At 53.1% G+C, this 25,607-nt stretch overlaps 1 protein-coding gene across 1 annotated transcript; it reads right to left on the reverse strand.

The window, feature by feature from the left end:
• LOC309974725 (uncharacterized protein) lies at positions 1 to 25,607 on the reverse strand (the record flags this gene model as incomplete). The annotated part of the gene is given in 27 exon segments (XM_082859436.1): positions 1 to 169; positions 2,560 to 2,636; positions 2,772 to 2,836; positions 3,736 to 3,869; positions 3,955 to 4,145; positions 4,228 to 4,334; positions 4,769 to 4,923; positions 5,297 to 5,421; positions 6,392 to 6,519; positions 6,995 to 7,039; positions 7,678 to 7,819; positions 10,913 to 11,198; positions 14,805 to 14,969; positions 17,356 to 17,429; positions 17,565 to 17,629; positions 18,530 to 18,663; positions 18,758 to 18,948; positions 19,031 to 19,137; positions 19,572 to 19,692; positions 19,694 to 19,727; positions 20,067 to 20,191; positions 21,166 to 21,293; positions 21,774 to 21,797; positions 21,800 to 21,817; positions 22,454 to 22,595; positions 25,420 to 25,565; positions 25,568 to 25,607. Coding segments are annotated over 27 exon segments (3,138 nt in total).

Raw genomic sequence — 25,607 nt, forward strand, 5'->3', positions numbered from 1 at the left:
TTACAGGAGCTTCCTGAGCTGCAAGTGGATCCCATTCTTGGACTTCAACACAACTCTTGGACTGGGAACAGGGACCCTGGAGGGATCGGGTGCCAGCTCAAAGCGAAGCAAGGTCAGGGCCACGGCCACCTTCATCTCATTCATGGCAAACTGCTTCCCGATGCAGTTCCTGGGTCAGGGAGGGAAAAGGAAGTGAGCAGAGGCTTCTAACCCCTGCCGGGCACAGGGCATTCAGGGCTCTCCTCCACCTGGCCCAGCCCTGATCCCTTCCTTACGGGTCACACTGAACGTGCCGCCCAAGCCTCGGTCCACCCTCTCCCCCTGACCTTTGCAAAGGCCACCTCTCTCCAGGACTAGCTCCTAACTCCTACTTCTGCTCTCAGCACTAGCAAGTCCTGTTGGGGAGCGCCGGCGCTCTAAGCCACAGGGTCAAGTCACGTGAATCAGTAAATGTGAATTAGTACTTTGTTCACTCGTCCACAGGCCGTTTCTGGTTTCCGTCCAGGCCAGGGCACTGTAGGGGGGTGTGGCAACTCTCGGGCCCTCACCACCCATGGCAGACAAGCAGGGGCCCCAGTCCCCAGACAGGACAGGACAGAGTTGTGTAAGGAAGTCAGGATGGCAACCGGGAGGCTTCTTGGAGGGGCCACGGGTTAGCGCCCCTCAACCTGCTGGACCACTTGCCTCCCAGTTAATGCTCCGGCCTCCTGTCTCCCCGCAGCCCCTCAGTCAACCCGCCCCTGGAGCCTTCCCATTCTACTCCAGCAAGGCCCCTCCTCCCATCCCGTGGGCTCCTCACTGGCCTTTCCAGTCTCCTTGCCTCCCGTCCCTCTACTGCAGCCACGGCGGCTCGGGGCCTGCTGCGTCTTCCATCACAGGGAGGACACGTCGCGGGGCCTCAGCTGGCGTCACAGCGCTCTCTGGGCTGCTCCTCACTCACCTCGCACCTGTCCAGCCCCTCTTCCTCGCTCCGCTCCTGTTGAGGTCCCCTCCCCCCGCCTCTGCCGGCCACACGCTCAAGACTCAGTCTAGTGACCACCTGGCCTCCCGCCTCTGCCGCCTGCGCCTCTTTCTCCCACATCCCCAAGCAGCTTTACTGTTAACTCAAGGACACATCATCGTCCAGTGACCAGGACAGTGCCAGAAACATGGAACATCCCACAATCTGCTCAGTGAATGAATGAACGAGTGAAAGAGTGGATGAATGCATGATGTCTGTCTTGTAAGGCCAACGTACTGACCACTACACTATGGAAACGTCGCATGTCTGTCTTGAATAGCGGTAGTGGTTTCTTGACTGTGAACTGTTGGAGCAAGGAAAGTTCCTTTCGTCTCTGTGTTCCCATCTTGTAATATATGGTTTGGCACACAGAGGCAGGTTAATAAATAGCTTTCTATTTGAACAAAGTTAATTGAATTGGAAAAGAAAGGACTGGAGTAAAATTAAACATTAATTCTGACCTCGGAATTGAGTTGCCAGGTACCCCCTGTCCTCTGGTGGCAGCCGCATGACCTGCAGCCAATGTCTACAAGGAAGAACAGGACCTTGGCACTGACCAAATACTAGAGCAAATTCCGGGAACGTGTTGCGTCAAGCCTGTTCTGTGAAGGTTGATTCACCGACTGAAAATTTCACAGAATTACAGGCTCAGAAACAACTTGGATTACTAAGTAGTTCCAAAGTTATGGAAGTTACTATTTCGGGGAGGATCTGTAGCCGTTGAAGATTTTCACAGGAGTCATTGTGGAGTGTATCATCCAAGTTAACAGCTATTTCATATGTGTTTTATATTTTACACGGCAGGAACCTCTCAAATGCATGCGTCCAACACAAAATAGTGAGTTTTCTCTCAAAAGCACTTGATTGCCTTCAATTTCATCCTTTTTTGCCAAAATTAGACTCTGTAGATTTTTGGGCTATGGTATGTAATCCCTGCTACATGTATAGATTTTTGGCAACTAGAAAAGGTGTCATGTGTATGTTAATATGCTGTTATAACTTTGTTGGGCTCGACTACAGAAATAGAGAAGACACACAAGGCTTTCTTCAAATGGCAACTGTAACTGATCACATACATGGCTTGAAGCCTCAGGACAAGGAAGGCAGCTGGAAATCCAAACCCATGCAAACACGACGGCTGATACAGTGAGAGGTGGATTGGTGAATTAAGTAAAAAAGACAGTGGGCTGGACTAGAAATGTGCCAAGAGAGAAAACCACCTTCTAAGATGACTGATACTTGGGAAAAGCAAACATCTGAAGTTTACCTTTCATGAAAAATTCTAAAGCTGAAAAGTCATACTCCTAAAGTGAGGAAAACCCTGGAATACTTTGGAGCGGCCACGGCCATGGCAATGTGGCTGGTCGTTGCGGAAGTCAGGAGGTCAAGGTCTCCGTGGCGTGCCCTGAAGGCCTCCTTGTACATGGGGACACACGCTGCCTTCTCAAAACGTCAACACACAGGTACATAACTGCATACACCACATATGAATGTACACAGTCACACACATCAGGTAGCACCCAGTGACACCCAGATGCCCCAGGTACAGAAGGCCTCACCTGGATCCTCCTGAGAAGGGTAGGAAAGCATGGCTGTGTCTATCAGAACCTGGTGCAAACCGGGATGGGTCAAACACCTGCAGAGAGAGCACCGGGGCCAGGGCAGGCGGGGTCAAGCTCCTTGCACCAATCCACAAGGGGACAAGAATCCCCGAGGGGAGCAGGGGAGGTGCTGATCTGGAGAGGCCATCCCATCCCCTCCTCCATCATACCTCTGGTTTCGGCCACACTTTCGGGTTGTGGTGAAGCCCATAAAAGGAGAGGGAGAGTGCGATACCTGTGGGGCAGGGAGGAGAGAGAGAAGACTGATGGTACCCATGGCAACAGGGGCAATGTGCACAGAAGGCCTGGGAGCCACCATGAGAGCTACCCTCCAGCCCTCTGAATGAAGTGGTGCTCTTGCAAGACAGGTGGGCTGGAGGTGACCAAGCCCATGAGCGCAGATTAGGAGCAGGTAACCATGGCCAGGACTGAGGAGGAAAAGAATTGGAGGCTTAGTATCAGGATCGCCTCACATGGAAACTCACAGTTATCAGGTGCCATCATGAGCCCTTGGGGTTGTGCATTAACTCATCTAATCCTCACAGCAGCCCTCAAGGAAGGCACTCCTATCCGCATGTGCAGATGAGGCACCTGAGCCTCCAAGAGGTTGAGGGATGTGTCTGTGATCCCACAGAGAGGAGGTGGCTGGGCTGGGATTCAGACCCACTGGGAGGTGAGCCAATGGGTGGCCTCCAACCACGGCAGGGCTCTCAGACCTGATCATCAGCTGCTCTCGGCCATCCACCTGAGGGCTCCTCAGAGACTGGACCATCTGACCCATGACAATGGACTCCCTGAATTCCCTCATTTACTTAGACCCCATATGGAAAGAACCACATCTCCCCTTGCTTACTTCTGCTTTTCTCTTAAGCCTTCACGTCTCAAGGAATTAGAATTATAGGGCTCCATTACAGGACCACATTCAAGGGCTAGCATTTGCTCATTGAGCTCTCATTGGTTCAAGTTCTGTGTCAGGCGTTTTACAAAACCTCCAAACTGCAGAGGAAATATTAATTATCTTGAGGCGGAAACATCAGACAGAGCATCCTGGGGCTGGAAAGCACATGTGGATTTCTGATCTCCCACGTGGTCTTGCAGAGTGCTTAGTTTAGTGGGTGTGGGCGAAGTTCATACCTGCAGGTAAGGAGCGTCCATCAGGGAAGGTGATAGGCTTGCTCAGATATCTGCCAATGAACGGCACCGGTGGATAGAGTCGCAGTGCCTCCTTGATGCACATGGTGGTGTAGGGCATCTGATCCAGGTGGTCCCTGAAAGGCAGCCCATCTAAGGGCAGGCAACCAGGGGTCCTCCACTCGCGGAGGGGCGAGGTCCTCCCACCTGCTGGGCGCTCACCAGGTGATGGATGCGCCATCCCCCAGGAGGCTCTGGATCTCTTCCCGGCACCTCTGCTGATGCTCAGGGTGGGAGGCCAGAGCATAGAGGGTCCAGGAGATGCCACTGGCTGTGGTGTCGTGACCCTCAAACATGAACGTATCCACTTCGGCACGGAGCTCCCTGTCAGACAAGCTGCTCCCGTTCTCCATCTGCGGAGGCAGGGAGAGTGCAGGGTCTGCCCTTCCTCTGTGCTTCTGGGCAAAGCCTCAGGCCTCTCCTGCCCACACTCACTCTGGCGAAGAGGAGGATGTCCAGGAAATCCAGGTGCCTCTTGCTCCTCACCTTCTCCAGCTCTCCCTCCTTCTGCAGGTGAGCCTTCCTCAGCTGGATCACTCCATCTGTCCCAGAACAGTGGTTCCCAGGCAGAGCTGAGGGCTCCTGGGGGCTCAGATGCAGCACCCACCGTAGCCTTATCTGCCCCCAGGCCCAATCTGGGTACCAGGTGGATGAGGACGAGGGTGGGAATGGGCGCACATGTCAGGGCAGAGAGTCCAGCATCGTCTGATCCGGGTCGGGAATCCCCTCAATAGCACAGCCCATGGCGGCTCTGCCTGGACGATGCTGGGAGGGGGTCTCATTCCACCGTCAGCAACGTGGTGACACATGTGTCTCCCTGCACCTCACCTGACACCCTGACGTCTCGGGTCCCAACCCCTGCACCAGGAAGTACCCAGTGTGGGCGTGTGCCAGCCCCTGAAGAGGAAGCAGGAGTCTGGGCTCTGCCTGCGGGGTCAAGGCCAGGGGAGGAGCCGCCCAGAAGGAGGAGCAGAACCTGTGTGTTGATGGGCCAGCTGGCAGGCGCGGTGGCTCCAGCGGCCTTCAGGAGTCAGCCTGTAGATGATGTCGTTCTGGTGGAAAGCATTTCTTAATCGGAAAAAAGTCAGATTGCCAAGGTCTCTGATGGCCTGGATGTAGGACTGGATGTTCCTGAAGGGAGAGGATGCAGAGGAGACTGGAGTGGAGGGAGCCTCTGACCTGGAGACGGAGTGGGGCTCCGGGTGGGGATTCCTCAGTCAGCGGGGACAGGCAGCACTGAGGCTTTGTCATTTCTGCCTCACAGCCCTGGAGGCACTTAGTCCTTTACAAGTGGCCTGAGCAGCCAGGCTTCTCCCTGTGCAGGAATCAGGGACCTGTGACTGAGTCAAGGTTGGTCTGGGTGCAATTTGACTGTGGTCCATGGCTCTGTGCAGAATGTTGCTTTCTGTGCTGATAAGTGTCCACGCTGCCCTAACTGCCTCTCAGGTAAGTCCTCCCCAGTTGGTGAGAACAAGGACCCTGCCGTTGAAAGGTTGTCACTTACCTGTCTGTCTGGATGCTGCCCTGGTGGCTGAAGGCGCACTTCATGATGGTGTCCAGGGTCATCAAGGAGACGTGTCCAAGGACCTCCAGATGCGAGTCCAGGCTGACAAGCTCCTCCCACTTGTCCTGTGGTGGGAGGGGGACATTGACCCTGCTCTGCTCCCCCAGAAGGCCTGTGCTGACAAGGCCAGGCTCTCTCTCTGTCTCTCTAAATCTTCTGATGAGTTTATCTCACTGTCAAAGCAGATGTGTTTTAGCAGTTTGAAGCTGTAACACATGGGTGTAATGTGATGTCTATTTTCTCGGAATCATTTATTATGTAATTAATTATACTCTCTCATAATATTCTGAATCAATTCTGAATTCTAGGAACAATTTATGATGATAATCACCTTGTGGCAGACCAGAAAACATTGTTTCTCAAAGGACAAAGGGGTAATCTTTTGTGTCCTGAGATCAGAACTGGACAGGCGATGGCCAACTCTTATAAGCAAATATTTCAAGGCAAGGAAAAGGTTAAGGGACTCTATTTGGGCTCCTATGAAGGGGCGATTCCTTTCACTTATCCATTGTTAACTGAGACCAGTAGGTGCTCAGTCTGGATCAGAGGTGATGTTTGTCAAGCCCTGGCTCTGTGAGTGTAGACGTGGCCTCATTTCCTCCCATGAGTGGCTCAATTCCATGCAGAGGCCTTGGGCCCCAGGCCAGAGACTAGTTGAGTGACATCCTGGGACGTCCACTCTGCCACTGAAGCTGCCATTGTCCAGGGCATCCGGGGGCAGCTTGCACTGCTGTCCAGGGGAATGACCTTTGCTCTAATCCTCTGTGTTGAAGATGTGGAGATGAGAGGAGAGTGGACCCTGAATACACTATGTCCCTGGTTTCCCTTATCTCAGAACAAATTGTGGATCCAAGCTGCTGCCTGGGCACCCCTCTGTCCCATCCAGTTTTGGTGAGCTCTGTCTCAGAGTACGTTCTGATTGCATCATTCTGGGGGCTGGGTCTGATGGACGCCTGAGGGACACAAGGGTCTGAGAGTGGACTTTGTCAGCAGTGCTGGATGTGAGTGGGTCCAGGTGACGAGGGATAGACTCACCAGCATCACTCGGACAGAGTCGGCCATGAGACCCACGTAGGGCTTCAGGATGTCGTAGTGGAAGGCTGGGGTCAGCATCCGCCGGTGCTGGAACCACGTCTGCCCCTCCAACAAAAGCAAACCTTTCCCTGGGCCACAGATGGGTGTGTGTGTGGGTCGGGGAGCCTGGATCAGAGGGACGACTAGGGACAACTCGGGAGGAACCAAGGGTGTCAGGAGAAGGCATATCATGGGCAAAGGTAGGAAAGGCTAGTACAGTTCAGGAATGTGAATTTCCAGAATGGCTGGTCCATAGGATGTGATTATGACAGCTGTGAGACAGAGGTTGAAGAAGAGTAGGGGGGCAGGTGATAGAAGAATTAATAGTCAGGCTGAGAATATCGCAGAGGACTGAGAAGTGATGAAGAAGAGGCTGAGTTTCAGGCGGGCTCTCAGCACCTGTACAAAGGGTGAGAGTTTCACTGGAAGGAGAGAAATGAGGCTTGACTGAGAGATGAGGTGGTGACAGGGTGCCTGGTACCCGTTGTTCTCCATTAACCAAAGAGGCAGCTCCTGGTAAACCTAACTGGTGGGTGGACTGCAGTTGTATTTAAATGTACTTACCAATCCAGGGGATCAGCATTCTGTAGGCATCGTGAGACTTTGGGTCTGAAAGGGAAGGAAGGGAAGTGGAGGGCACCGAACAAGGCAGGCAGCCCCCAGAGCAGCTGTGGTACCTTCCATTCCTCATGCTGGTCAGCTGGCAGTCTGTCTCTAGCCACCTCCCTCTTGCCTCCCATCCCTGACTCTCTCTGTCCTGATGGTCACTGTGGGCCCAGGAAGGCAGACTCAGTGTCCCAGCAGCAGAACACCCACAGGACTAAGACGGTGAATCGGCAAGAAAGATAGGCTCTGCTCAGCACCACAGAGTAAGAAAGGAGCCTGTGGTTTTCTACAGTTTGTGGTGGTTTGGCCATTTCATGACCCAGGACAGGCAACAGTGAGAGGTGCCAAACCTACATCAGTGTGGACAGGGAATTGTCTTCCAGACCTGGGATCATCTCAGTTGGGTTAAAACAAGAAAGAAAGTAAGACAGGAAAGAGAAGTCAGCCCCACCCGGGTGTTGAAGCACTCACTGTAAGTGAGTAATGCTGGCCTGAGTCTGGCTTGTGGGCTGCAAGGATGGCTGGTAGGGAGCCAGGTACTGATGGCCGTAGTGCCAGTTTCTTCTGGAATTTCACAGATCCAGGGCCATGTACCCGAGAGGGAAGATTTTCTCCTGCTGGGATGTGGGTTTCCCTCTCACCTGATCTCCCCAGGACCGCCTTCATGTAGTCAGGGTCATAGATCAACACCAGGGCTTTCGTCCCCCACAGCCAGCGAGCACAGGCACTTGGGTACTTCTCTACCCTCTTCAGTAGAGGTCGCAGCTCGGTCTCGTCTTGGAACTGTCCCCAAGGGAAAGATAAATCAATAAAACCCTTCTCTGAGTTCCAGTGCTGGAGTGGGGGTGAAGGGCAGGATGTGTACAGGGAGATCGTTCTGGATCGATCAGCAGAACTAGGAGTTTGGAACTATTTCTTCTGACCTGGGCTCTGCCCCAGACCTGCTGGCTGTCCACCTTTGTCCTAAGACCACATTCTGTCCCCTTGTCGGGTAGAGCCCTGGGCCACCAGTACGAACTGCCTACAGAAACTTACATCAGGGATTCACTCCCTGGTGTAGAGAACTTTGGGAGGTGATTCGTACAACATTTGCATGAGCAATTTATGATAATTCGTATCACTTAATAAGCAGTTTTGTCATAGAATTTTAGTTAGAGAATAAAATAGATTATATTAAAAAATAAATTTATATATTAATTTCCTTTTGCTTACTGATTGCTATATATCATCAATATTTTCCCAGCATACATGTAAATGTTTGCTAATATGAAAGTGTCGGATGTATATGGCTAAGTGAAAAAAACTAAGTACTAAATTGTATGTGTATATATTATTATTTTTTTATTATTTTTGTGGTACGCGGGCCTCTCACTGTTGTGCCCTCTCCCGTTGCAGAGCACAGGCTCCGGATGCTCAGGCTCAGTGGCCCTGGCTCACAGGCCCAGCCACTCCGCGGCATGTGGGATCTTCCCGGACCGGGGCACGAACCCGTGTCCCCTGCATTGGCAGGCGGACTCTCAACCACTGTGCCACCAGGGAAGCCCGTGTATATATTGTTTTACATATTGAGCGTATACACAGTGATAGGATAGATTCTGGATGTATACATCAAAATGGTATTGAACTAAGGTTCTTATATGTGTATTTTAAATCTTATTTTCACTTACCAATAACCAGAAACTTTTATGCACTTCCCACCGCCCAGAGGAATCTCTTGAAACTCCTCACGTTGGACCACAAAAGCCCTTGCTTTCTGGCTTTACCCTCTCTATTCTTGCCTCCTGCTGGGCTGGTGAGTCCACAGGACCCATTGCTCTGCCCCCAAAGATGCTGCTGCCTGTGCGCCTTGCACTGGCCCCACCTGCTCACACTTCTAGGCCTCTGCCCAGGTTCTTTCCTCTACCTGGTGTGCTCCTCCTCTTAGCCACAGAGCAACTGCCTCTCCTTAACCTTGCAGATTCAGCTTCATTGTATCACCTCTGGATTTCTCATCAACATTTGGTCCTAGGCATGTTCCATGCAGTCACCTCATCTTTAATTCAATGGCTTCTGTGTAACTCAAAGCAACCATCCGCCACTTGGGTATCTAATCTCTGCCTGCATCCTTCTACCATCAGAACTCACCAGCTCTAGGGCAACTTGCCTACTGTGGGATGGGTTCCTTCACTGAGCACGTATTTACTGAGCATCTACTATGTGCCAGGCACTGGTTTAAGGCACTGAATGAGGATGCGGCTGTAGATGCTTGTCTGTTTGGAGCCTCCAGGAGGAGACAGCGAGATTGAGGACATGACAACCGTAGGGGCTCATGAATGTGTGATGGAGGGAAGACCAGGCCTCTGGGGAAGCTCTGGGGAAGGGGCCCTAACTCAGATCTGGACATTAGAAAGCTCTTCGTCATGCTGTTGCTCATTCGTCGAGTCATCATTTACCAAGATGCTCTCGGGTTACAAAGAAGAACCAGAGGCAGGGTCTCCCAGAAGGAGCTCACAGCTATGACACTGCAGACAAAACTAGCTGAATCCGGTTAGCACTGCCTTATGAGAAGGACAGCCAAGGGAAGAAGGATTGTCCCTCCGCTCCTGGGAGACCTGGAAAGACATCTTGGAAGAGGTGGCTTGGGGTTGGGCCTTTGTAGACAGACATATGAGGGACAAGATCATTCCAGGTAGAGGGCACATGGGAGCAGAGTCCCAGAGGCCAGAATGCCCAGGCAGGCAGGGAGGACGCTGAGTAACCTGGGGTGCAGGAGATTAGGAAGGAGAGGGGAGAGAGGTACTGGGCCAGCCCACGTGGGGCTCGGGCTGTTTCCGGTTCCCGTCTTTAGCTCCACTCTACTCTAATCACGCTGCAGAGAAAGGGAGGCCACAGCTCTCTGCAACCCCTGATTTTCTCCCAGCATTTGTTCAGTCCACAAACCCTTGATGAGCCCCTCTCCAGGTGGCCCCTGACTTGGCTCTGAGCCCCCCGCCGACCAGGCTAGTGCTACCAGTCCTGGGTGGGTAGGCGCTGCCCCTGCCCGGCCTGCAAGCCGCTCCTTCCCTCCTTCCTGTCCCTCCACACACTGGATGGGCAGCCCTCTGCACAGGCTCTGTGCAGGGTGCTGGGGGTGAGGGGGATTTCACGCTCAGTTCCGAGAGCACCTAGTCCACTGAGGGAGGACACCAGGCAGGCGACCTCACCCTGTGGATGCTGCAACTCAAATGTCAGTTCTCCTTACCTGGCATCATCCTGGGAACCTCGCTCATGTGTGCCAGCAACTTGTCAGGGTTTAAGCACTGAAATCAGGAGACTGGAAAATTCCTCAGTCTTAAACCGAGCCAGTTTGTCCCTACAGCTGACATAAACCCCCACCCAGCAATTGGGTCTCTTTTCCTGTGACCTGACACCTTCCTAGATTCCTGTCTGTCGTCTCCACGGACAGTGAGCCCACAGGGCAGCGTCCATCAGACTGATGTCTGTGCTCCCAGGCAAGCTCAGGGCCAGGCAGAGAGGATGCGATTGAGGGATGGGGCAGGGAAGCATCTAGAAGCCTGTTCTATGAGAACAGCTGAAGCTGCTCAGCCTGGAGACGGGGGAGACTCAGGAAGGAAGAGCCCCTGTCCTCAAAGTGCAGGGCTGCCAGGACAGCCTGCAGATCTCCCTAAGGAAGGAGTGTCTGGCAGACCCGAGGACACCAGCACGGGGTCCTGGGAGGGAGGGAGCTCCCCGGACTGGGATGAGGAGCCAAGACCTGAGAGGTAAGCTGGGTCCTTTTGTGAGGCCACGTGCTCGCCCCACAGCAAGGCTTCGTCCCATGGGCTTGCTGACCAGGACCATGGCCTGAGAGCCCCGGCCCTCCCTGCCCTCCCACTTCCCCGTCCCACTCCATCCTACCTCCTGCATGTGCCCATAGAGCCAGTGGGAAGGAGGAGATGGGAACTGCTGGAGGGCTTTGAGCAGCCACTGTCTGCGCAGGTAGAGCTGTGCTGCCTTGAGCAGAAGCAGAACCAGGCCGAGCAGGGAGGCCACCTGCAGGAGCCCAGAGACACCGCCCAGGGCTCTGGGGGTGCTCAGCACAGAGACACTCATGGTGCAGCGGCTTCTGGATTGCTGACTGTCCCTGAAGGTGGCTGACCTCCCCTGAGCAGCCAGCCTGGTCAGGGAGGCTTGCCCCGCCCACCTAGGGGAGGGTGAAGGTGAGGGCAGAGCTCAGATCTGGGTCTCCAGGGTTGATTAACTGTGGAGGATGCACTTCTGGAAACAGTGTGAGAAAAACTTCCTCAGCTGACAGTGACAATGGCCAAGCGCAACCCCACTTTCTTCTCCATATTACCTACGAAATATTTAATGAGCACCTACAACATGTCAGGCAGTCTGCTAGATGCTGGGACACAGCTGCAAGCAAAGCAGACATGAATCTTGCTGACTTCAAGACAGTCACAGTCTAGTTTACCAATGTTCAGTAGATTTGGTTGGTTTTATTATCATCCCATTTCAGAGGGGAAAACTGATTTCAGAGAAGAAAAGTGATGTGGCCAGAGGAAAACAGCCTCTGCTTGTCCCAGTTGAAACTGAAATCCTTCCCTGTTGGACTTCCAAGCTGCCTGCCTTAGCTGCCTCTGAAATGTTCCCCGGGGCTTGTACCCATCCACTATGCAGTGTGTCCTGGGTAACTGTGCCAGTGGACGGAGCACTGGCCTTGGATTCAGGAGGTCCAGCCCCAGGGCAGTTTCACTACATATGAAGCTAGAGACTTGTCCTCTCTGAGCCTCAGCTTCTCCTTTGAAAGGTGGGATAATAATTCATTTCCTATTTACATCCAATGAATGTTCATTCAGTCATTCATTCACTCAGCAAATATTTCTTGAGCTCACAGGCTATAGGTAAAGGTATAAAACTATATTAGTTAAGAAAAATTGTAGGCTTGTGCTGGAAGAATGAATAGTGTCCAGACCAATCAGGAAAGGAGAAAACTAAAAAAAAAGAATGGGGCTTTGAAGGGTGAATAGGAGTTCACCAGGTAGAGAGTGCTTCTAGAGGGATGGGCACTGAAAAAGTCATGCAGGTCATATGTGAAAGAGCAAGGGATGGGGAAACCTTCATTTTCTGTCTCTTACATCCCTGTTTCATGATTCTCTTTCCCAAGATCTAATCCAGTGCCCGTAATTCAGAAAGTAAAACACCAAAGATTTCCATGAAGAATTACTTGGAAGCAAGCTCTCTTAGGAGCCTTGAGTTTCCTCCTGACCTGCTCCCCCACCAAGTTTAACTTCTGTCCCAAGAGCCTCTTCCTTTGCCTGTCCTCATGACAGGTGCTTCACATATAACCTATAGGGCCACATTCTGGGCTGCTCTCCTAACTGAAGGTCAGAGGTGACTAACAACCTACACACAACCTTTCACCCCCTCTCAGGTTCCTCTCAGGTCTCTGCCTCTGCTTCCCCCGAGATTGTGAGCAACTAGACTTTCCTTTGCTGGTTCAGCAACTAGGTCCAGCACTAGGAACAGTAAAGTGAGGGAGTGCCCATCGGCCCATGCTGTCAGAGTGACCAGCCCGAGCCCTTCTGCACCACCTGACGCCAGGGGACCTGCCAAGCTTCCTGCCCAGGACAGTCCCAGCTAACTCTCCTGCCCCACCCCCGGTCAGGCACAGAGTGTACTCCTGACCCCAACTTTTTTTTTAAAACATCTTTATTGGAGTATAATTGCTTTACAATGTTGTGTTAGTTTCTGCTGTACTACAAAGTGAATCAGCTATATGTATACATATAGCCCTGTATCCCCTCCCTCTTGCATCTTACTCCCACCCTCCCTATCCCACCCCTCTAGGTGGTCACAAAGCACGGAACTGATCTCCCTGTGCTATGCGGCTGCTTCCCACTAGCTAGCTATTTTACATTTGGTAGTGCATATATGTCCACCTGGCCCTTTCTTGGAGCTGAGTGAACTAGCCCTGTGACCTAGGAATGGGGAGGGGACTGGACAGAAGGTTCCAGCTACAGGCAGCGGCTGGGGGGAGATGCCCCCTTCAGGAGACACATGGCGGCATCACAGCACAGCACAGGGCTGCAGGGGGATCTCCTCTGGCATCCGGGGCCCTGGGTTAGGAAGGGCAGGGGTGGGACGGGAGGAGGACCTGTGTGCAGAAGCAGCAAGAGAGCAGGGCTGGTGCAGAGAGGCTGGTGGAGGAGTGCGAGGGGCCTGGCGCTGGTCAGGGTCAGGAGGACCAGGCCCCCCGAGGTCTCCAGGAGCGCCAGGGTTGAAGAAGCCCGTCCTTGCTCAGGGGCTGGGCAGACACGCCGGGGACTGCAAGGGGCTGTCCTGTGGGGGAGGTGCACCGGCTGGTCCTCTGCTTCGGGTCTGACATCCTCTCCCAGCAGCCAAGCCTCGTGCCCAGCTGGTCCTCCCAGACCCTCCTGCACAGCCGCCCGCTCGGGCCTCTGAGGAGCCTGCAGGCCCTGCGTGTGAGGAAGGGTTGCCGGGGGCTGGTGACATGGCCAGCGCTTCTCAAATCTCATTTGGGGTGAAGGATTGGCTTCCTGAGGCCCTTGCGCTGAGCCAAGTCTGTAAGGCTTCTTTGCTCAGGGCAGGATGGGCTCTGGCTGGGCCCCTCTAAGGATGTAGCGAGGAAGCTACCACACAATAGCTGGGAGGCTCCTTCCCCGACAGGTGCCCGGAGTGAGCTTCTTCCCTCTGAGCCTTTGGAGACGAGCCCTTTCTCCTGACTCAGCTGCCGTGGGACCCTCAGGTGACAGGCGGGTTGTGGGGCGTGAGGGACCCCAGAGTGTGAGGCTGCAGGGGCGCTGGGACACGGTTGTTCTGCTGGGGTTCTGGGCCCACAGACCAGGGGTCATGTCCCTTCCTCGTCTCCTCTGCTTTCCCTCCCCTTCTCTCTCTCTTCCATTCAATCCAGCTCCTTGCAAGGGAAGACACACGCGCTCCATATGACATTGTGAATTTATCCAGGGAGTGGGAAAGAGGGGAAGCCAGGTGAGTGACAAATAGGCAGACCCCGTAACGCACGGGAGTGATCGGGGGCCCAAGGCGATGGTAGTCACGCAGGACTTAGCAGCTACAGTAACGGCTGCCCAGGGAGTCCGTGTCCTAATCCCCGGAACTCAGAGCAAGCCTGTTTTGTCTGAGTGGGCCTGCGTAATCACAGAGGGCCTTATGAAAGAGAAGGCGATGTGAAGACTGAAGCAGGGGGACATTTGAAGAAGCTGATGGATTTGAATATGGACGAGGGCCCAGGAGCCAAGGAATGCAAGGATTGCAGCTCTAGATGTGGGAAAAGGCAAAGGGAGGGATCCTCTGCTACATCCCTGCACCGGGGGCCCTGCCAACACCTTGGCTGTGTCCAGGGAAACCCACTTCCGGCTTCTGACTCCAGAGCTGTCAGAGAATAACTCTGTGTTGTTCGAAGTCCTTAAGGCTGTGACCAATTATTTTATCAGCAAAACGAAGTGAATTCAGGGACAGACAGGCAGGCATAAGGGGAGAAAGACGGGGAGAGAGTAGACAGACTGAAGGAGGGCAGGTGATCAGGGTTTAGGTGGACAGTCAGAGATACAGGTGGGTCAGAGACAGATGGAGAGATAAGCAGATAGGGAGCCTGGAGAAAGGTGAGAGGAGGAGGGCAGAACATCTGACGGGCAGGAGGCAGGAGATGAGGTAGGCCGGCAGGTGGGCAGATAGAAGCAGGAAGTGGGCACAGAGGCAAGGACGGGAGAGACAGGATGGCAGGCAGGGGCCCTCAGAGCTCGTCCTTGTCTCCAACAAGCGTTACAGGAGCTTCCTGAGCTGCAAGTGGATCCCATTCTGGGGCTTCAGCACAACTCTTGGAATGGGAACAGGGACCCTGGAGGGATCGGGTGCCAGCTCAAAGCGAAGCAAGGTCAGGGCCACGGCCACCTTCATCTCATTCATGGCAAACTGCTTCCCGATGCAGTTCCTGGGTCAGGAAGGGAAAAGGAAGTGAGCAGAGGCTTCTAACCCCTGCCGGGCACAGGGCATTCAGGGCTCTCCTCCACCTGGCCCAGCCCTGATCCCTTCCTTACGGGTCACACTGAACGTGCCGCCCAAGCCTCGGTCCACCCTCTCCCCCTGACCCTTACAAAGGCCACCTCTCTCCAGGACTAGCTCCTAACTCCTACTTCTGCTCTCAGCACTAGCAAGTCCTGTTGGGGAGCGTCGGCGCTCTAAGCCACAGGGTCAAGTCACATGAATCAGTAAATGTGAATTAGTACTTTGTTCACTCGTCCACAGGCAGTTTCTGGTTTCCGTCCAGGCCAGGGCACTGTAGGTGGGTGTGGGCAACTCTCGGGCCCTCACCACCCATGGCAGACAAGCAGGGGCCCCAGTCCCCAGACAGGACAGGGTTGTATAAGGAAGTCAGGATGGCAACCGGGAGGCTTCTTGGAGGGGCCACGGGTTAGCGCCCCTCGACCTGCTGGACCACTTGCCTCCCAGTTAATGCTCCGGCCTCCTGTCTCCCCGCAGCCCCTCAGTCAACCCGCCCCTGGAGCCTTCCCATTCTACTCCAGCAAGGCCCCTCCTCCCATTCCGTGGGCTCCTCACTGGCCTTTCCAGTCTCCTTGCCTCCCGTCCCTCTACTGCAGCCACGGCGGCTCGGGGCCTGCTGCGCCCTCCATCACAGGGAGGATACGTCGCGGGGCCTCAGCTGGCGTCACAGCGCTCTCTGGGCTGCTCCTCACTCACCTCGCACCTGTCCAGCCCCTCTTCCTCGCTCCGCTGCTGTTGAGGTCCCCTCCCCCCGCCTCTGCCGGCCACATGCTCAAGACTCAGTCTAGTGACCGCCTGGCCTCCCGCCTCTGCCGCCTGCGCCTCTTTCTCCCACATCCCCAAGCAGCTTTAGTGTTAACTCAAGGACACATCACCGTCCCGTGACCAGACAGTGCCAGAAACATGGAACATCCCACAATCTGCTCAGTGAATGAATGAGTGAAAGAGTGGATGAATGCATGATGTCTGTCTTGTAAGGCCAACGTACTGACCACTACACTATGGAAACGTCGCATGTCTGTCTTGAATAGCGGTAGTGGTTTCTTGACTGTGAACTGTTGGAGCAAGGAAAGTTCCTTTCGTCTCTGTGTTCCCATCTTGTAATATATGGTTTGGCACACAGAGGCAGGTTAATAAATAGCTTTCTATTTGAACAAAGTTAATTGAATTGAAAAAAAAATTGGAATAAAATTAAATGTTTATTCTGACCTAGGAATTGAGTTGCCAGGTACCTACTGTCCTCTAGTGGCAGCGACATGATGTGCAGCCTGTGTCTACAGCAGAGAAGGACCCTGGCAGAAACCAAATCCCAGAGCCAATTCTGGAAGCATGTTTGCTTCAAGCCTGTTCTGTGAAGGTTGATTCACCAACTGAAAATTTCACAGAATTTTAGATTCAGAAAAACTTGTTTTACTAAGTCGTTACTAAGTTATGGAAGTTACTATTTCGGCAGGGGACCTATACTGTTGAAGATTTTCACAGGAGTCATTTTGGAGTGACTCATCCAGCTTAACAGCTATTTCAAGTGTCCTTTATATTTTACATGCCACAAACTTCTCAAATGCAGGTGTCAATTACAAAATAGAGAGTTTCTTTCAAAAGCACTTGATTGCCTTTAATTTTATGCTTTTTTGCCAATGTTACACTCTGTAGATTCTTGGACTATGGTATATAATCCCCGCTACATATAAAGAATTACGGCAACTAGAAAAGGTGTCTTGTTTATATTAATAAGCAGTCATGACTTTGTTGGCTTCAACTGCAGAGACAGAGAATACACACTGCTGTGTAACTTTCTTCAAACAACAGAAACTGTAAGTGATCACATACATGGCTTGAAACCTCAGGACAAGGAAGGCAGCTGGAAATCCAAACCCATGCAAACACGACGGCTGATACAGTGAGAGGTGGATTGGTGAATTAAGTAAAAAATGCAGTGAGCTGGACTAGAGAAATGTGCCAAGAGAGAAAACCACCTTCTAAGATGACTGATAATTGGGAAAAGCAAACATTTGAAGTTTAAGTTTCAGGGAAAATTCTAATGCTGAAAAGTCACACACCTAAAATGAGGAAAACCCTGGAATACTTTGGAGCGGCCACGGCCATGGCAATGTGGCTGGTCGTTGCGGAAGTCAGGACGTCAAGGTCTCCGTGGCCTGTCCTGAAGGCCTTCTTGTACATGGGGACACACGCTGCCTTCTCAACACACCAACATACAGGGACATAACTGCATACACCACATATGAATGTACACAGTCACACACATCAGGTAGCACCCAGTGACACCCAGATGCCCCAGGTACAGAAGGCCTCACCTGGATCCTCCTGAGAAGGGCAGGAAAGCCCTGTGTCGAACAGAACCCGGTGCAAACCAGGATGGGTCAAACACCTGCAGAGAGAGCACCGGGGCCAAGACAGGTGGGGTCAAGCTCCTTGCACCAATCCACCAGGGGACAAGAATCCCCGAGGGGAGCAGGGGTGGTGCTGGTCTGGAGAGAGCATCCCATCCCCTCCTCCATCATACCTCTGGTTTCGGCCACACCTTCGGGTTGTGGTGAAGCCCATAAAAGGAGAGGGAGAGTGCGATACCTGTGGGGCAGGGAGGAGAGAGAGAAGACTGATGGTACCCATGGCAACAGGGGCAATGTGCATAGAAGGCCTGGGAGCCACCATGAGAGCTACCCTCCATCACTCTGAATGAAGTGGTGCTCTTGCAAGACAGGTGGGCTGGAGGTGACCAAGCACATGAGCGCGGATTAGGAGCAGGTAACCATGGCCAGGACTGAGGAGGAAAAGAATTGGAGGCTTAGTATCAGGATCGCCTCACATGAAAACTCACAGTTATCAGGCGCCATCATGAGCCCTCGGGGAAAGTGCATTAACTCATCTAATCCTCACAGAAGCCCTCAAGGAAGGCACTCCTATCCGCATGTGCAGATGAGGCACCTGAGCCTCCAAGAGGTTGAGGGATGTGTCTGTGATCCCACAGAGAGGAGGTGGCTGGGCTGGGATTCAGACCCACTGGGAGGTGAGCCAATGGGTGGCCTCCAACCACGGCAGGGCTCTCAGACCTGATCATCAGCTGCTCTTGGCCATCCACCTGAGGGCTCCTCAGAGACTGGACAATCTGACCCATGACAGTGCATTCCGTGAGCTCCCTCGTTTACATAAACCCCACATGGAAAGAACCACATGTCCACCTGTTTCTGTCTGCTTCTCTCTTAAGCCTTCACGTCTCAAGGAATTAGACTTTTAGCCCTCCATTATAACCACATTCAGGAACTGACATTTGCTTATTGAGCTTTTGTTGGTTCAATTTCTGTGTCAAGCATTTTTCAAAGTCGTCCAAACCACAGAGTAAATATTAATTGTCTTGAGGTGGAGATAATAGTCATGTCATCCTGGAACTTGGCAAGCCCATGTGGATTTCTGATCTTCTGTGTGGTCTTGCAGAGTGCTTAGTTTAGTGGGTGTGGGTGAAGCTCATACCTGCAGGTAAGGAGCGTCCATCAGGGAAGGTGATGGGCTTGCTCAGATCTCTGAAAATGAACGGCACCGGTGGATAGAGTCGCAGTGCCTCCTTGATGCACATGGTGATGTAGGGCATCTGATCCAGGTGGTCCCTGAAAGGCAGCCCATTTGAGAGTGGCAGAGCCAGACAACCAGGGGTCCTCCACTCGCGGAGGGACGAGGTCCTCCCACCTGCTGGGCGCTCACCAGGTGATGGATGCGCCATCCCCCAGGAGGCTCTGGATCTCTTCCCGGCACCTCTGCTGATGCTCAGGGTGGGAGGCCAGAGCATAGAGGGTCCAGGAGATGCCACTGGCTGTGGTGTCGTGACCCTCAAACATGAACGTATCCACTTCGGCACGGAGCTCCCTGTCAGACAAGCTGCTCCCGTTCTCCATCTGCGGAGGCAGGGGGAGTGCAGGGTCTGCCCTTCCTCTGTGCTTCTGGGCAAAGCCTCAGGCCTCTCCTGCCCACACTCACTCTGGCGAAGAGGAGGATGTCCAGGAAATCCAGGTGCCTCTTGCTCCTCACCTTCTCCAGCTCTCCCTCCTTCTGCAGGTGAGCCTTCCTCAGCTGGATCACTCCATCTGTCCCAGAACAGTGGTTCCCAGGCAGAGCTGAGGGCTCCTGGGGGCTCAGATGCAGCACCCACCGTAGCCTTATCTGCCCCCAGGCCCAATCTGGGTACCAGGTGGATGAGGACGAGGGTGGGAATGGGCGCACATGTCAGGGCAGAGAGTCCAGCATCGTCTGATCCGGGTCGGGAATCCCCTCAATAGCACAGCCCATGGCGGCTCTGCCTGGACGATGCTGGGAGGGGGTCTCATTCCACCGTCAGCAACGTGGTGACACATGTGTCTCCCTGCACCTCACCTGACACCCTGACGTCTCGGGTCCCAACCCCTGCACCAGGAAGTACCCAGTGTGGGCGTGTGCCAGCCCCTGAAGAGGAAGCAGGAGTCTGGGCTCTGCCTGCGGGGTCAAGGCCAGGGGAGGAGCCGCCCAGAAGGAGGAGCAGAACCTGTGTGTTGATGGGCCAGCTGGCAGGCGCGGTGACTCCAGCGGCTTTCAGGGATCAGCCTGCAGATGATGTCGCTCTGGTGCAAGAGATTCATCACTTGGGAAAAAATCAGATTGTTGAGATTCCCTGATGGCCTGGATGTAGGACTGGATGTTCCTGAAGGGAGAGGATGCAGAGGAGACTGGAGTGGAGGGAGCCTCTGACCTGGAGATGGAGTGGGGCTCCGGGTGGGGATTCCTCAGTCAGTGGGGACAGGCAGCACTGAGGCTTTGTCATTTCTGCCTCACACCCAGGAGACCCTCTGTCCTTTACAAGTGGCCTGAGTGGCCAGGCTTCTCCGTTTGCCAGGATCAGGGATTTGACCATGGTCCATGTCTCTCTGCAGAATATTGCTTTTAGAGCTCATAAGCATCCACGCTGCCCTAACTGCCTCTCAGGTAAGTCCTCCCCAGCTGGTGAGAACAAGGACCCTGCCGTTGAAGGGTTGTCACTGACCTGTCTGTCTGGATGCTGCCCTGGTGGCTGAAGGCGCACTTCATGATGGTGTCCAGGGTCATCAAGGAGACGTGTCCAAGGACCTCCAGATTCGAGTCCAGGCTGACGAGCTCCTCCCACTTGTCCTGTGGTGGGAGGGGAACATTGACCCTGCTCTGCTCCCCCAGAAGGTCTGTGCTGACAAGGCCGGGCTCTCTCTCTGTCTCTAAATCTTCGGATGAGATTTCCTCTCTTTCTAAACAGATGTGTTTTAGCAATTTAAGGATGTATCACATGTGTGTAATACATGCCTATTTTCTCAGAATCTTTTATTATATAATTAATCATGTTCTCTCATAATATTCTGAATTAGTTTTGAATTTTAAGAATAGAGTATGATGACCACCTTGTGGCAGACCAGAAACCATACTTTTTTATGGGACAGAGGAAGAAACTTAGGGTTCTGAGCTCAGAACTGGACAGACCATGTTCAACACTAGTAAGCAAATATTTCAAGTAAAGTAAAAGCATAAGGGGCTCTATTGGGGCTCCTAGGAGGGGGCATGATATGCTTCAATTCCTTTCATTCATCCAGTGTTAGCTGAGATCAGGTGGTGCCCAGTCTAGATAGAGGTGATGCTTGTCAAGACCCAGCTCCATGCATGTAGACGTGGCCTCATTTCCTCCCGTGAGTGGCTCAATTCCATGCAGAGGCCCTGGACCCCAGGCCAGAGCCTACCTGAGTGACATCCTGGGACGTCCACTCTGCCACTGAAGCTGCCATTGTCCAGGGCATCCAGGGGCAGCTTGCACTGCTGTCCAGGGGAATGGCCCTTGCTCTAATCCTCTGTGTTGAAGATGTGGAGATGAGAGGAGAGTGGACCCTGAATACACCATGGCCCTGGTTTCCCTTATCTCAGAGCAAATTGTGGATCCAAGCTGCTGCCAGGGTACCCCTCTGTCCCATCCAGTTTTGGTGAGCTTTGTCTCAGAGTACGTTCTGAATGCATCATTCTGGGGGCTGGGTCTGATGGACGCCTGAGGGACACGAGGGTCTGAGAGTGGACTTTGTCAGCAGTGCTGGATGTGAGTGGGTCCAGGTGATGAGGGATAGACTCACCAGCATTACTCGGACAGAGTCGGCCATGAGACCCACGTAGGGCTTCAGGATGTCATAGTGGAAGGCTGGGGTCAGCATCCGCCGGTGCTGGAACCACGTCTGCCTCTCCAACACGAGCAAACCATTCCCTGGGCCACAGATGGGTGTGTGTGTGGGTCGGGGAGCCTGGATCAGAGGGACGACTGGGCACAACTTGGGAGGAACCAAGGGTGTCAGGAAAAGACACACCATGGGCAAAGGTAGGAAAGGCCAGTACAGTTCAGGAATGTGAATTTCCAGAATGGCTGGTCCATAGGATGTGATTATGACAGCTGTGAGACAGAGGTTGAAGAAGAGTAGGGGGGCAGGTGATAGAAGGAATTAGTTAATAGTCAGGCTGAGAATATCGCAGAGGACTGAGAAGTGATGAAGAAGAGGCTGAGCTTCAGGAGGGCTCTCAGCACCTGTACAAAGGGTGAGAGTTTCACTGGAAGGAGAGAAATGAGGCTTGACTAAGAGATGAGGTGGTGACAGGGTGCCTGGTACCCGTTGTTCTCCATTAACCAAAGAGGCAGCTCTTGGTAAACCTAACTGGTGGGTGGACTGCAGTTGTATTTAAATGTACTTACCAATCCAGGGGATCAGCATTCTTAGGAATCGTGAGACTTTGGGTCTGAAAAGGAAGGAAGGGAAGTGGAGGGCACTGAACAAGGCAGGCAGCCCCCAGAGCATCTGTGGCACCTTCCATTCCTCATGCTGGTCAGCTGGCAGTCTGTCTCTAGCCACCTCCCTCTTGCCTCCCATCCCTGACTCTCTCTGTCCTGATGGTCACTGTGGGCCCAGGAAGGCAGACTCAGTGTCCCAGCAGCAGAACACCCACAGGACTAAGACGGTGAATCGGCAGAAAGATAGGCTCTGCTCAGCGCCACAGAGTAAGAAAGGAGCCTGTGGTTTTCTACAGTTTGTGGTGGTTTGGCCATTTCATGACCCAGGACAGGCAACAGTGAGAGGTGCCAAACCTACATCAGTGTGGACAGGGAATTGTCTTCCAGACCTGGGATCATCTCAGTTGGGTTAAAACAAGAAAGAAAGTAAGACAGGAAAGAGAAGCCAGCCCCACCCAGGTGTTTAGCACTCACTGTAAGTGAGTAATGCTGGCCTGAGTCTGGCTTGTGGGCTGCAAGGATGGCTGGTAGGGAGCCAGGTACTGATGGCCGTAGTGCCAGTTTCTTCTGGAATTTCACAGATCCAGGGCCATGTACCCGAGAGGGAAGATTTTCTCCTGCTGGGATGTGGGTTTCCCTCTCACCTGATCTCCCCAGGACCGCCTTCATGTAGTCAGGGTCATAGATCAACACCAGGGCTTTCGTCCCCCACAGCCAGCGAGCACAGGCACTTGGGTATTTCTCTACCCTTTTCAGTAGGGGTCGCAGCTCGGTCTCGTCTTGGAACTGTCCCCAAGGGAAAGATAAATCAATAAAACCCTTCTCTGAGTTCCAGTGCTGGAGTGGGGGTGAAGGGCAGGATGTGTACAGGGAGATCGTTCTGGATCGATCAGCAGAACTAGGAGTTTGAAACTATTTCTTCTGACCTGGGCTCTGCCCCAGACCTGCTGGCTGTCCACCTTTGTCCTAAGACCACATTCTGTCCCCTTGTCGGATAGAGCCCTGGGCCACCACTACAAACTGCCTACAGAAACTTACACCAGAGATTCACTACCAGCCGTAGAAAACTCTGGGAAGTGATTCGTACAACATTTGCATGAGCAATTTATGATAATTCGTATCACTTGGTAAGTAGTTTTGTCATATAATTTTGTTTATTTAGAGAATAAAATATATTATAAAAATTAAATTTATATATTAATTTCATTTTGCCATACTGGTTGTTAAATATTTTCAGTAGTACCCCAGCATACATATAAATGTTTGTTAATTTGAAAGAGTGTCTGATGTATATGGATAAGTGAGAAAAATTATATACTAAATTGTGTTTGTATCATATTATTTTACATATTGAGTGTGTGCACAGATTCTGGATGTATATATGGAAATGGTATTGAACTAAGGTTTTCATATGTGGATTATTTTATCTAATTTTCATTTACCAGTGTCCAGAAACTTGTGTGCACTTCCCACTGCCTAGAAGAGTCTCTTGAAACTCCTCAGTGTGGACCACAAGGCCCTTGCTTTCTGGCTTTACCCTCTCTATTCTTGCCTCCTGCTGGGCTGGCGAGTCCACAGGACCCATTGCTCTGCCCCCAAAGATGCTGCTGCCTGTGCGCCTTGCACTGGCCCCACCTGCTCACACTTCTAGGCCTCTGCCCAGGTTCTTTCCTCTACCTGGTGTGTTCCTCCTCTTAGCCACAGAGCAACTGCCTCTCCTTAACCTTGCAGATTCAGCTTCGTTTTATCAGCTCTGGATTTCTCGTCAACATTTGGTCCTAGGCATGTTCCATGCAGTCACCTCGTCTTTAATTCAATGGCTTCTGTGTAACTCAAAGCATCCCCCTGCCACTTTGGTATCTAATCTCTGCCTGCATCCTTCTACCATCAGGACTCACCAGCTCTGAGGCAACTTGCCTACTGTGGGATGGGTTCCTTCACTGAGCACGTATTTACTGAGCATCTACTATGTGCCAGGCACTGGTTTAAGGCACTGAATGAGGATGCGGCTGTAGATGCTTGTCTGTTTGGAACCTCCAGGAGGAGACAGCAAGATTGAGGACATGACAACCCTAGGGGCTCGTGAATGTGTGATGGAGGGAAGACCAAGCCTCTGGGGAAGCTTTTGGGAAGGGGCCCTAACTCGGACCTGGACGTTAGAAAGCTCTTTTTCCTGCATGTATTCATTCGTTCAGTCATCATTTACCCAGATGCTCTCAGGTTACAAAGAAGAACCAGAGGCAGGCTCTCCCAGAAGGAGCTCACAGCTATGACACTGCAGACAAAACTAGCTGAATCCGGTTAGCACTGCCTTAAGAGAAGGACAGGCAAGGGAAAAAGGGTTGTCTCCTCCACTCCTGGGAGACCCAGAAAGACATCTTGGAGGAGGTGGCTTGGAGTTGGGCCTTTGTAGACAGACATATGAGGGACAAGATCATTCCAGGTAGAGGGCACATGGGAGCAGAGTCCCAGAGGCCAGAATGCCCAGGCAGGCGGGGAGGACGCTGAGTAACCTGGGGTGCAGGAGATTAGGAAGGAGAGGGGAGAGAGGTACTGGGCCAGCCCACGTGGGGCTCGGGCTGTTTCCAGTTCCCGTCTTTGGCTCCACTCTACTCTAATCACGCTAGAGAAAGCATTTGTTCAGTCCACAAACCCTTGATGAGCCCCTCTCCAGGTGGCCCCTGACTTGGCTCTGAGCCCCCCGCCGCCCAGGCTAGTGCTGCCAGTGCTGGGTGGGTAGGCGCTGCCCCTGCCCAGCCTGCAAACCGCTCCTTCCCTCCTTCCTGTCCCTCCACACACTGGATGGGCAGCCCTCTGTGCAGGCTCCGTGCAGGGTGCTGGGGGTGAGGGGGATTTCACGCTCGGTTCCGAGAGCACCTAGTCCACTGAGGGAGGACACCAGGTGGGCGACCTCACACTGCGGATGCTGCAACTCAAATGTCAGTTCTCCTTACCTGGCATCATCCTGGGAACCTCGCTCATGTGTGCCAGCAACTTGTCAGGGTTTAAGCACCGAAATCAGGAGACTGGAAAATTCCTCAGTCTTAAACCGAGCCAGTTTGTCCCTACAGTTGACATAAACCCCCACCCAGCAATGGGATCTCTTTTCCTGTGACCTGACATCTTCCTAGATTCCTGTCTGTCATCTCCACGGACAGTGAGCCCACAGGGCAGCGTCCATCAGACTGATGTCTGTGCTCCCAGGCAAGCTCAGGGCCAGGCAGAGAGGATGCGATTGAGGGATGGGGCAGGGAAGCATCTAGAAGCCTGTTCTATGAGAACAGCTGAAGCTGCTCAGCCTGGAGAGCAGGGAGACTCAGGAAGGAAGAGCCGCTGTCCTCAAAGTGCAGGGCTGCCAGGACAGCCTGCAGATCTCCCTAAGGAAGGAGTGTCTGACAGACCCAAGGACACCAGCATGGGGTCCTGGGAGGGAGGGAGCTCCCCGGACTGGGATGAGGAGCCAAGACCTGAGAGGTAAGCTGGATCCTTTTTTGAGGCCACATGCTTGTCCCACAGCAAGGCTTCGTCCCATGGGCGTGCTGACCAGGACCATGGCCTGAGAGCCCCGGCCCTCCCTGCCCTCCCACTTCCCCGTCCCACTCCATCCTACCTCCTGCATGTGCCCATAGAGCCAGTGGGAAGGAGGAGACTGGAACTGCTGGAGGGCTTTGAGCAGCCACTGTCTGCGCAGGTAGAGCTGTGCTGCCTTGAACAGAAGCAGAACCAGGCTGATCAGGGAGGCCACCTGCAGGAGACACCGCCCAGGGCTCTGGGGGTGGTCAGTGCAGAGACACTCAT

This window comes from Leucopleurus acutus, assembly GCF_964270905.1.
Source record: "Leucopleurus acutus genome assembly, chromosome: 2".
In the NCBI taxonomy this organism is placed as follows: Eukaryota; Metazoa; Chordata; class Mammalia; order Artiodactyla; family Delphinidae; genus Leucopleurus; species Leucopleurus acutus.